We start from the raw sequence: 12,538 nt of genomic DNA, 5'->3' as shown, positions 1-12,538 counted from the left end.
TGGGGCTGGGGGGACAGAAGTCAGGACACCATGCCCACCACATAAGAGTAGTCTATACCAAGATGCTGGGGGTGAGGGAGAGTTGGTTAGCAAGGCACCATGCTGCGGGCTGGTGCTATGAAACCATCGGGCCTGGAACGGATCCAGGGAAAACACCTCCCAGAAAGGAAGCTGAGCCATGGGCAGTGGAGAGAGGAGACATGCATGGAGAGGGACTGACAAGCTGTGGCTGGGCCCCCTGGGGTCCTTGGGGAGGGGAAGGTGCCATTCCATACCAAAGAGAGCGCCGATAGCCAGCCCAGCAGTCCGGGGGTCGGAGAACGCCACCACAGCACTGAACACATCGGGCGCGCCGTTCCCAAAGGCCAGGAAGGTGACGCCATGGAGAGGAGAACGTCAAGGAAGAGCTGACACTTCACAGTCTCCAATCTATTCCCCTCCCTCGCTCCTACCATGTGCAGACAAGCCAGCCCCGGGCCCACAGGAGCGCCGCTGCCTGCTCCAGCAATCCGGGCCCTTCCCCAGGAATTCCCACGGGGGGAGCACAGCTGAGAGAGGTAGTCTGATCTAGTATGCAGCACATTGGAATGGGAAGCAGGAGCTCCAGTTTGCACTCCCCACGCTGTCACTAGCCTACTGGGTGACTTCTGTGCCTCAGTTACCCCTTCTGTAAAATGGGGTAATGCTGTGGCCCTCTGTTGGGAAATGTGTGTCTGCATGGAAGCTAGTGCAGGGGACCAGAGAGTGACACTGCCACAGCGATCAGAGCCGCATGGCCCCCGGCCTGGCTCTGCAACAGTGCATGAGAGTCTGGAAAGCGCTGACCTCGCTCTGCTTCCATTGAAGTCCAGGGCAAAACTCCCTCTGGCTTCACCAGGAGCAGTTAGTCAGACCAACACTGAGGGCTTTTGCAAATCTCCTGCCCCCTTACGCTATCTCGGCAGTAGACCTCTGAACTCTTTGCAAAAGAGGGTGAATAGCAGCCAAGACCCCATTGCACCTGGACTCATGGAGGCCATCCTCTTTTCCTGCTCCACTCTTACATACCAGCCCTTGGTTCAGAGGTTTGTCCTGTAGCTAGTAGCTGGCTAGCCCAGGGAATGAAGGTTAATGTTCTAATGGGTTCCCCACAAGCCATCATTTCCACAGCTTGGAAAATGAATCAATACGGCTTGGCTTTGGCCAGGTGGCCCCTGCCAGCACAGCCCTGGCCCGAATGCCCCCCTCGCTCATAACTCAGCAGTGCCAGGGCTGGGCTCCTGCTCAGTCCGTTCTCGGGACATTTCACTTCCTCAGGTGCTTCCTCCCCAGTGGTGGTGGTGCTCTGTGTTTGAAGCTGGCCCTCACTGGCTTCCCCAGCCCGCAGAAAGATCAGTTCTCTCAGCCTCCGTGCCCCGGGAGATGGGTGAGCAGAAGGATACTGCTACGTTGTGGGCCAGTCTCAGATTGGTGGAGATCGCAGATAAATTGGGGCAGAAGCTGGAGAGAGAGAGAAGACAGAGGCAGGTACAATCGAACGATTCACAAGTCCTGGAGTCGGTGCGGGGACAATCCAGTCTGCGTTTTAGCAGCAAGTAAATGCCAAGGCTTGGGCCAGGCAGGGGCTGGTGACCCAGTGAGGTGTAGACAAGGTGCTGTGGAAAGTTCCTGCACTCCACTGCATGGACCCCCCCCACACCCCAACTCTGCTACTCCAGTCCCACTCACCCTCCACACCCAGCTCTTTCGATGCCCCTCAGTCCTAACCTGCAGCCCCCCTGCATCTTAAGTGCAAACCAACAGCCACGAGGGTCCTCCACCGAGCCTGTCAACCTCATTCGGTTTGTGACTTCTTAAATTAGAAGCCCCCGTCTCTGTAGGGGACTCCTGAGAGAGGAGTCAGACGCTGCCAGCAGAGCACGGATCTGCCATCCCTCTCTCACCGCAAAGGAGGCCATGCCTGGGGAATGAGGGTTTGAGGCAGCTCTGGCTGTTACGGCATCCAGGGCAGTGGTTGCAGGGAGTGTAACACCCTGCTGGCCACTAGAACAGGTCAGTTTCTAGCCCTGCTCAGCCCTAACCTTGGCTAGACGGACAAGTGAAGCTGTCCTGGCCAGGAGGTTCTCTGCCTGCAGCACCCCGCTCCCTCTGGGGGGAGGAACCGGGCCCAGCAGCTACTCACAACTTTTCAGCTGTCACTCCCAGGATAAGGAACAGATACAGCAGCCAGAGTGCCTGCAATAAGCCAACAGCGAATTAGCAAAGGGCAGGATAGAGGCAAAGATGAAACCGGGGGGGGGCTTCTGGGTAAATTCCCTCTCTCCCCCCCCCCAAAAAAAAAAAACAGCAGGAGAAAAAGGGGACAAAAAGAAGCAGCTAATGTTTGGCACTTAGCTGGACCCAACACTTTCGGAGCCTCTCCCTGCTCACCCCTGGGTGTCCATAGGGCGAGGGGCCAGGTCACACCATGGTGTGTAATGCCCTGTCTGTCTGTAACACTGGCCAGTGGGTGAGTCACTTCCTCCTTCCAGCTCTCCCTTCGCAACCTTCCCTCAATCCCTCCCTGCAGGGCCTCCCCGTGGATGATCCTTACATATAGGGTCACCACCAGCGGCAGCAGCCCCGAGGGGAAGACGCAGAAGACCCCGTTCAGGTAGTTGAGGAAGCCGCTGTCCATTTGGCAGTCCGGGGTGGTCCAGATGAAGTGGCACCACTTGGAGCTGTTCTGGGTCCGTACTTCCCAGCACTGCCAACAGAGGAGGAGTCACCAGTCAAGTGCTAGCAACACGCCCTGGAAAGCCAGAGTGCAGCTGAGGCCTACCTGGAAAAGCCTCGGCCTCCTGGGCACTCTGAGCTGGTAGGTAAATGGCTGCAGGATGGTGTTTGTTGCCCCATACTATTACCCTCATTAAGAGGCGGTATGACCTAGGGGGTAGAGCACTGGCTTGCGGCTCAGGAGACCTGAGTTCTATTCCTGGCTCTGACTCTAACCTGCTAGGTGACTTTGGGCAAGTCACTGCCTCTTTCTGGGCCTCAGTTTCCCCACCTGTAAAATGGGGATAATAGTGGCTTCACTGGTCAAGTGCTTTGATTTCTAGTGCTGAAAACTGCTCTTACAATACTCGCTCGTGTCACTTGTATGACAGTAGGTGCCAAGCACCTGTGAGAGGCACACTCTGCCCTGAGGAGCACACAAATCTAAACGCCAAGACGATGAGGGAAAGGAAACTGAGGCACAGAGCGAGGGGCGTGCCTTCCTCAAGGTCACCCAGCAGCAAAGTGACAGAGCTGGCAATGTTACAGGTGCCCATCACCATGGTATCTGACGAGGGCCTCAGCAACACTGCTCAAAGGGGGTCCTGGAATTCTCCAGCCACGCTGCACCCCGGAAGTGGCAACTGCATCACTCTTGTGTAGCCGAGGCTCCAGCATTTGTCTAATGCTGGCCAGAGCGTGTGGTGAAAACCCCTCATTAAAACCCCACTTCTCCCATCCCTGCTGACGCCTGTGGAGTTGCACCTCTGTGGAGAATTACAGTTCCCCTTTTTGCCTGCTTTGGTTTGGCCTAGCTACAGCGAAGGCACAGCACGTGAGAACACCTCACCAGCAGCAGGGATCGAACCTAGGCCCTCTGAATCTTAACCCAGGACCTTCTGCTGCTGGTATGATTTATTATTTGTATTGTGGTAGTGTCTAGGAGCTGTCCCAGTCATGGATCAGGACTCCCTTGCGCTAGGTGCTGTACAAACACAAGAAGGAAAGACAGTCCCTCGGGGAGGGGAGGGGACAGAGCACCACCCTGAGTGGGTGTTGCATATACACCAGAGAAAGGAACCAGGTCTGTAACTAGGGGAGGGGGGCAACTGAGCTGCAGTCAGGTTCCCCAATGTGATGTTTCTAGGGCAGACTGCTCCTGATGAGAATTTTTCATCCTCAGAGCCCTTGTCTGGGTGGAGGAATTTCTTAAATTCTTCCCGCACTGGCTTCATGGGATCATTTTACACTCACACTCACTCGCTCTCTGCAGGACCGTTGTGCCAGCCAGAACACAAGTGTCGCTGGGGCCACCGTCTGGGCAGGCCCCAGTTAGGGGCAGGAGGTGCTCCCCCCTCTTTGCACATCAGGGGAGAGTGTGAGCATGGGGAATGCTGGGGTGTGTTTGCCTAGCCTGGAGCATGCAATGCGTCATTGGGATATGATGAGCGACTGTGGGGAAGCCAGGCCTTTGACATTGTGACATGAGTGCAGCCTGCCTGGCTGCTGGGTTAGAAAGTCCTCAATGGAGACAGAATCACCCAGGCAGAGCTGTGTTTACAGCCTGCATCCAGCCAGAAATTCCAGCACAAAGATAAAGGTGACCAGGGGCGTTAACCTCCCAGCCTATTATTCACCATTTAAATACAATGCTGTCATAAACAGATAGCTACGGGTTAATGTCTCTTTCACCTGGAAAGGAGTAACCTGAAACACCTGACCAAAGGACCAATCAGGAAACAAGACTTTTTTTCAAATCTGGGTGGAGGGAAGTTTCGGGTGTGAGTTCTTTGTTCTTTGTCTTGTGTCTGTGCCCTCTCGGCTATGAGAGTGATTTTTCTATCTCCTGGCTTTCTAATCTTCTGTTTCCAAGTTCTAAGTACAAAGATAGTAAGACCATAGGTTTATATTGTTTTCTTTTGTATTTACACATGTGTAGTTGCTGGAATGTGTTAAATTGTATTCATTTTGGATAAGGCTGTTTATTCATTTTTTTCTTTTAAGCAAATGACCCTGTATTTGTCACCTTAATACAGAGAGACCATTTTTATGTCCTTTTCTTTCTTTTTATATAAAGCTTTCTTTTTAAGACCTGTTGGAGTTTTTCTTTAGTGGGGACTCCAGGGAATTGAGTCTGCAGCTCACCAGGGAATTGGTGGGAGGAAGAAGTCAGGGGGAAAATCTTTGTGTTAGATTTGCTAGCCTGACTTTGCATACCCTCTGGGTGAAGGGGGGTGGGGGAGAGATTAGCGCTCTCGGTACTGGTGTTTTCCAGGACTGGAAACAGGGAGGGTGGCGTCCCTCTGTTTAGATTCACGGAACTTGCTTCTGTGTATCTCTCCAGGAACCCAGGGAGGGAACACCTGGAGGGGAGGAGGGGGAAGGGAAATGGTTTATTCCCCTTTGTTGTGAGACTCAAGGAATCTGAGTCTTGGGGTGCCCCAGGGAAGGTTTTGGGGAGACCACAGTGAGCTAGGCACTGTATAAATCCCTGGCTGGTGGCAGCGTTATCAGGTCCAAGCTGGTAACTAAGCTTGGAGGTTTTCATGCCAACACCCATATTTTGGACGCTAAGGTTCAGATCTGGGAAAAATGTTATGACAAATGCCAGCATCATTAATCACCTGATCCCATCTGAGAAACACCCAGCTACTGTGTTGTGTTAGACAGGCCCAGCATGGCCTGGCCTGACTGCATTCCCATACATGGGGAGACCATCCAGTCCCGGATGGGTTTGATTGCTGCAGTCCTGATGACTGAGGGCAGAAACGAAGCCACCTGGTTCTGTCAGAATGGCGCAGAAGTGAGTCACCACAGTGCCTGGGCCTGCACTGGCAGTCTGCTGTGAAGGGTAACACTTTGCTCTTACCCAGCTCCTCCCAGCAGTAGATCCTAAAGGTTAGGATCTTTACCCCCACTTTACAGATGGGAAAACTGACAGCTGGCCTCCCCTAGAAAATTACATCAACCCAGTTCCATTGCTTGGGGAAGAAGGGGGTTTGCAGCCCTGAGCGATGTAGTTACATTGACCCTAACCCTCGTTCATTGACCTAGCTACCGCCTTCAGGGACCGGAGCACCCCTCCCTCCTGGGCAGGGAATATCTACATAGCTGTGCTGGAGCGTTTCAAATGTACACAAGCCCTGAGGCACAGAGAGGGGAACTGACTGAAGGTCACCCAGCAGGTCAGAGCCAGGAACAAGACCCAGGTCTTCCACCTCCCAGCCCTCTATCCACTCGGCCACCCTGCAGATAGGTCAACCCTGCTGGGCTTTGAACCCCCGGTTTTATCCTTTCAAACCTTATGTTTGGCCCTGTAAGCCATCCTCTGTGGCTTGACAGAGCTGCTTATAGAGAAGCTTGGTGTCTTTGGTATGAAAATGTCAGTGCAGGGGGAAGTCGGGAAGACTAAAGAAAGTACACGCCTGGTCCAGTCCGCCTCAGGCCTGGCACCACAAAGGAAAAACTGCACTGATTTGTTTTCAGCCTCTGAGTTAGGCTGCTCTGGGGAGGGAAGGCTGTCGTCAGTCAGTCCTGAGTTAGTGCTAGATGCTAACGAACTGAACCACATGGGATAGCCCAAGCTAACTGTCAGAAGAGAGCAAGCTCCTAGGAATTCCCATAAGTTTGTGGATGCTGCTGGCATCCTTTCCAAGTCCTTCCTCCTCAGAGAGGCCAGGATGAATGCACAGCTCGCTTGCTCTCTCTCTCGCTCTGCTCTGCTCCGCAAGGACAGGTTCTGCTGGGGATCTTCAAAAATCAGCTGGAGGCATCAGCCGTAAGGCGCTGGATGGGTTTCCAGCCATGTGCTGGGCCAGAAAGGCCAAGAGTTTGCAGTGCACCATCCTGCAACTGCCCAGCTTTAAAAGGGGCAGCCGTCTTGCAAATCCGGAGAGCTAGACTTGGCTCTGCGCTTTCCAGTGGCATAAAGCATCTGTCTCGGGCCTGACCCTGCCTTGGGATAAGAAACTTTAATCCCATCAGTCTGATTACAGTCTTCCTTCCATGTTACCTCCCTAAAGCTTACCTCAGTGGGTGTTCTAGGAACCCTCAGCTATAGAAATTAATGCTCCATACCCTCCAAAAGCAGCATGTAATCCCACCCTTTACAACTGCTTATTACTTGCTAAAGGACCTCGGTTCTTCTCTCACGCTCATAGGGCTTTAACAATTTCAGAGGATTCGCTCATGATTTATACCAGTAGCTGAGAGTGAACAATCATGGGGGTTAGAGTTGATACTGTCCAATAGCAGGCAAGGCTCAGAGCCAAAATTAGAATACAGCTCTTTAGGCTCCACAGCTAACTCATGCCCTTCACACATGGCACATGCCCCATGTCCTGCATCCACACAGTATCTAACTCACTGGGTCACAGCACCTTCCACAGGATCTTAATTGTATTAAAAGTTGTAAGAACCACAAAATGTTGATGTTATGGGGTTCACTTATTTCTTTCAAGCTGGCTGGCTCTTTAAAGCGGCCTGGCTCAAATGAACTCAAATTTGACTATTAATGCTACCCTGGATCCCACCCGAGCCAGCAATTTTCAAGACCATCCAAGTATGCATGTGGATTTTAGCACATTTGGAAAAATCATGTGCTTGGCAGAAAGCTAGTCTTAACACACGCCACCCGCCCGATAACGAAGGAACAGGTCACTTCCGCTTAGCACCAGTTTCTGAGCAACTTCCTGACAAAAAGCACATGGAAAGACTGGCAAAAGTCCCTGGCCTGCCAAACCAGCATAAAAAAGATACAGGATCAGCAAATTTCTGCAGCTGCTAGCCTTGGAGCAGTGGGGTGGGGGGAGAACATCCAACCAAGGGAGGGGCTGGACTACCTCCGCCAGCACCAGCCAGCCTGAGGAATTCATAACCCTGTAATTCAGGGACATGTTCTCCCACGACCAGGTCAATGATGGCTAACGCCAGAGCATTAATGTGCGGTTGGGAAGCAGTTGCATTGCTCCTCAGCAGCCTGTCTCAATCATTTCCTCTTGTTAATGCTCTACTCAATGGCATAATATTACACTGCACTCTAACAAATCGGTGAATGGAACTTCTGCTTGGCTGGCTGCTCCCTGGGTCTGACATCGACCTGGTGACTCGGGGGGGCCTGTGACCAAAGCAAGCAGGACAGGTCGCTATGTTAATAAGCTTTGACCAGAGGCCGCTATTTCTTCCTTCCAGGCCTCTCTATAGAGTGACTGTGGGCAGGGGCAGGTCGCTCACCTTTCCTATCCTATCGCTTATTTATTTACAAGCATGAACACTGACCTCACTTCTCTTACTAATACAGATGTGACCCGTGCGGTGCCCAGTCAGTTCCTGTCGGCTTGCTTGCCCATGGCAGCTTGTGGGTAGGTGCAGGCACAAATGCCATCCCCCAGTTTTGTCTTGGAACTGCAAATGCTGCGCTCACTTCCAGCTAATCTTTCACGGTCTCGGCAAACCAAGTGCAGCATGGCTGCTGCTCCAGGAAAATACCAGCTCTTCGCTGGTGCTTTCCACTCGTACGTCTCAGAGCACTGGACAAATAGGTCATGGTGTAGACTCCCAGTGAAGACCTGTAACAGTTCCACCCCTATTCTCTGCTGGGGCAATTCCCTCCTCTGGAGGAGGCACATTACGTACCACAGGGAGGGATGTATTAGCCATGCACTAGAAGTTATTCTCAGCTGATGCCAATGTAGTGCTGCTGATTTACACCATAGGAGAATCTGGCCCCAGAACTTTAACATCCTGAGGAAGTTTTCTAGCACTTTTCTAGGGCTCCGTCAATCTGAACTGTCCCTGTACCCAAAGATCTCAGATACTTACATCTGCAGGGCTGCCCTGGTGCTGGGCATACCGGATGCCATCAGACTTGCTCCCGATTTCCAGCTGGGGGGGCATTTGGCTCCCAACACCCCGAGATCCAGCGTCGGCTCCCGAAGCACCAGCCCCGCAGCTCAGCATCCAAAGCACCCCCAGAATGCAGGAAGCCCTCCAGCTCACAGGTCCCAGGGCCATCCCGATGCAGTGTCTGGGCTCCTACCGTGAAGCCAGGCCCTTGGCTTACGGCACCTCAGCTTCTCTTCCTGGATCAGTCGCCTCCAACATCTGTTTCTTTGGGTGTCTAGGATGTTTGGTCAATTTTGCAATTTCAGCCGTTGATGGAAATAGAGAAGTAACCCAGCCACTAATGAATGTTTTTTTTACCGCCGCAATGCCTGGGATTCCTTTATACGCCGCTTCCTTTGCGGAGAGAAGAAGGCGAGGATACTAAAGTAGGCAGAGCTCCTTAACTCCACTCTCAGCATCCACGCAGGAGCCAAAGATGAACAAATACAAGGAAGTTTTTTAAAAAAAAAAAATACTACAGCGAAAGTAACCCAGGCAGAATGTCCTCACCATCAGCCCAACACGGTCCTGGCCGCAGCATGGCACGGAATGTGGCTGTCTCCTGTCTAACCAGCCCCAGGAGCCTTCAAAGCCCCCGGCCCATTCTGCAGGCACAGAGGCCTGGACCCTCCTGCAGGTTGTGGCTGGGGCAGGGGAGTCACAGCCTGGCTTCCCTGCACTGCCCCTTCTCAGCTGAAGGTGTGCAGCACGGGGAGGGGTGACCGGGCCGGGGGTTTATATCCAGGCTGCAGGACGCCGCAGGGAGGCGAAGGGTTGCAAAGGGAAATCCGGTCCCTCCAGCTTGAAAGGTGTCACCGAAGCCTGTGGATTTGTCTTCCTTCCCGGGGCTTGCAAAACGCCAGCCTCAGCACGCCGGGGAGCAAACAAGGCTGCGGGGGGGCCCGGCGGGTCTTTCAACCGTGACCCCGGGCGCCCGCGCTGCGGGATAAAACTTGGACATTGCAAAAGTTGAACCGGGCCACCCCTGAGCTCACCGGCTTTGGACCCTGAGCCGCGGCGCCGGGGCAGCTCGGCCGCCTTTAATCCACGCCATAAACTTTCCAAATACGAGCCCCCGGGGCGGGGCCGGAGCGAGCCTCCCTCCCCGCAGCCAGATCCGGGCTGAATTGCAACGCTCGCCCGCTGGCTTCCTGCACAGGGCCGGGCTAACGCGTGACCGGGCTGTCGAGTCCCACGGAGCAGCCAGGCAGCCGCTCCCCTCCGCCTCTTCCCTCTCGCACACGGCCAGGGCCAGCCTCTCTTAAAGGGCTAGACTCCTTTTTCCTCTCGGTCCCCCTCCCCGCTGCCCCCCACCCCCACAGATCTCCGCACAAACTTTGAACAGGAATGGTTGGGGGGGGTCATGCCTCTGGAGTTTAATAACTTTTCTCTTTAAGCATCCCCCTACTCCTCTAACAATAATCACCTTAGCCATCTCAGCCTGGTTTACAAAGGTGGGTCAATAGCAACACCTTCCTCCTTCTCAGGGGGAAACTGAGGCACCAAGCGGGGAACTGATGACAGCAGGTAGGCAGCCAGTGACAGAGCTAGGGATGGCATGTGAGCTGACTGGAGATGGACAGGGAACGGTTTCCCCATTCAGTTACGTTTTTGAGATTTTGGACGTTTTTCCCATCCCAACGTGGGACAAAATATCTAAATTTTGAAGTATCAGAGGGGGAGCCGTGTTAGTCTGGATCTGTGAAAAGCAACAAAGAGTCCTGGGGCACCTTAGAAACTAACAGATGTATTGGGTCATAAACTTTCGTGGGTGAATACCCACTTCGTCAGACGCATGCTCCAATACGTCTGTCAGTCTATAAGGTGCCCCAGGACTCTTTGTTGCTTTTTACTAAATTTTGAAAATGTTCATAGACTGAAAATCCCTCCAAAAGTTGGTTCAGGTCAATCCAAACCTTTTGGTTTGATTTCAACCATTTTTTTTATTTGTTTGAAAGTCCTATCATGTAGTTTACATTTTGAATCAGAAAGTTGTTTCAAACTGGAAAACTGAACATTTTAATGTAGAAAATGTTGAAAACGGGACATTCCAATTATTTTGAAGCTTTTTATTTTTCAAACCTTCTTCAAGTTGAGAAATGTGTCCGCACTGACCGTTGCCTGCGAAAGGTTTTGGTTTTGGCAAACTGGCTTTGCCAATGAAAAATTCCCAACGGGCTCTAGCCCTGAGCTTGCAAATGGCCAGTAGGACTGCTCGTGTGAGTAGCTAACACACATGCAGGACTGGGGCCTACATCAGACTGTATTTTGTTTAGGGTGACCAGATGTCCTGATTTTATAGGGACAGGCCCGATTTTGGGGTCTTTTTCTTATATCAGCACCCCCCACCCTGTCCCGATTTTTCACATTTGCTATCCGGTCACCCTAATTTTAATGAAACCTTACGATAAACAGAACCTGCTCATAAGGGACTCATAGTGAAACTCCTTTGTAAGGAAGTTAGAATAAAATCCCAGGCTTGCTTCATTGCATTGCAAGGGGCAAATTGCAGCTCTGCTTTGAGGAAAAGTCCTGGCAACACTGCCCCTACAGATGAGCCAGGAGGGCTTGTGATTGAAAGCTGCATAGCCAAGACCAAGCTGCATTCAAACCCTCGAGAAGCCAGGCTTTATTAGCCCGATCATGGCAGTCCAGTTAGGCCCCGTCTCCACAACGGCGTTTAACTGTGTTGCATCCAGGATCTGTTCTTGTTGCCGTGACAGCAGAAGGGGGCCGAGGAGGACTCCACCATAGCACCTGATAGGGCAGTTATACTGGAGCGCCTGAAATCCAGGAGGCCTCGGGCCATCCCAACTTGCCCAAGCATGGTGGGTGGCTGCCTCTACATGTGTATACACCCTATATTAATTATTATTTGTAGGAGTGCCAGTGCCGGACCAGGGTCCCATTGTGCTAGGTGCTGCAAATAGCTATAGATCAATACAGCTTTATAGAGATATACAAGAGGGGAAGGGATAGCTCAGTGGTTTGAGCATTGGCCTGCTAAACCCAGGGGTGTGAATTCAATCCTTGAGGATTTAGGGATCTGGGGCAAAAATCTGTCAGGGATGGTACTTGGTCCTGCTGTGAAGGCAGGAGACTGGACTCAATGACCTTTCAAAGTCCCTTCTAGCTCTATGAGATAGGTACAAGGGACTGCTAAGCTGTGGCGTATGTGTGGTGTTCGGGAGCCACTCTGGGCACAGTGGGTTTGAACGAGATCCTCTTTCTTCGGCGGTGCAGTTCCCATGCCCCTGCATAACAGAACGGGGGCTTCGGCAGCACATTTCCCAGCTGGGAATCTAAACCACCGTTCCCAAGACCCCAGTATGAAACAGGAAGAAAGACTTGGCGCGTCTCATTGAAATGCACTCAAGAGGCACCTTACAGACTGCCTAAAAATGCATCATTCCAGTTGGCAGCCAAGCACTTCTGTAATCCGCACTCTTGTCGTGCCAAAAAAGTTATTGACACTGAAAACTGTAGAGCCCTTCTGTGAGTCAGCCCTGACTCCCATGCTGCTGACCTTGGAGCTGTACGCACCTTTCTCCCTTGGGCCAGTTTCCTGATCTCCACAGTCCTTCAGCTCCTCAAAGTTTCACTTGGCTTGCTTTGCTCTGCCTCTCTGAACTCCAGAGGGTGGGGCTGTCAATGGCGGGACAGCCTGTCTGAACTAGGGGGGGAGAAGGGGTTGTGATTAGGTGCTGCTGTCGCCTCATCACTAATTCATACCTCCTCCTCCACCCTTCACACAATGCCCTAGTTTTCACAGGTCTGAGGGACATTGAAAAAGCCCGGAATTACTCCAGCTACAATGCAGCATAGTCTCCTGGTGCTGCAGCTCCTCACTTCTTCCTGCATCCAGGTCTGGGTTGGGCAGCCCGTTCCTTTGCCCGCCAAGGGCAGTAAAATGCTAAATGAT

General features: G+C 52.5%; 1 protein-coding gene across 5 annotated transcripts in view; it reads right to left on the bottom strand.

The window, feature by feature from the left end:
• The window catches only part of SLC8B1 (solute carrier family 8 member B1), a 28,332-nt gene that overhangs the window by 9,106 nt on the left and 6,688 nt on the right, over positions 1-12,538 (bottom strand). For 3 of the 5 annotated variants that reach the window (XM_030583272.1, XM_030583273.1, XM_030583271.1), the window contains exons 1-5: positions 8,554-9,820; positions 2,573-2,725; positions 2,162-2,214; positions 1,422-1,479; positions 276-381 (exon numbers count right to left, since the gene is read on the bottom strand). In XM_030583272.1, the coding sequence (XP_030439132.1) occupies positions 276-381; positions 1,422-1,479; positions 2,162-2,214; positions 2,573-2,725; positions 8,554-8,745 (562 nt within the window). In that variant the 5' untranslated portion in view covers positions 8,746-9,820. Of the gene's footprint in view, positions 1-275; positions 382-1,421; positions 1,480-2,161; positions 2,215-2,572; positions 2,726-8,553; positions 9,821-12,538 lie in introns of those variants that run through there. The other 2 variants (XM_030583275.1, XM_030583274.1) reach the window with 2 other exon arrangements.

The sequence above is a fragment of the Gopherus evgoodei genome, chromosome 13 (assembly GCF_007399415.2).
Source record: "Gopherus evgoodei ecotype Sinaloan lineage chromosome 13, rGopEvg1_v1.p, whole genome shotgun sequence".
Classification (NCBI taxonomy): Eukaryota; Metazoa; Chordata; order Testudines; family Testudinidae; genus Gopherus; species Gopherus evgoodei.
This window is presented reverse-complemented; position numbering and strand designations above follow the sequence as displayed.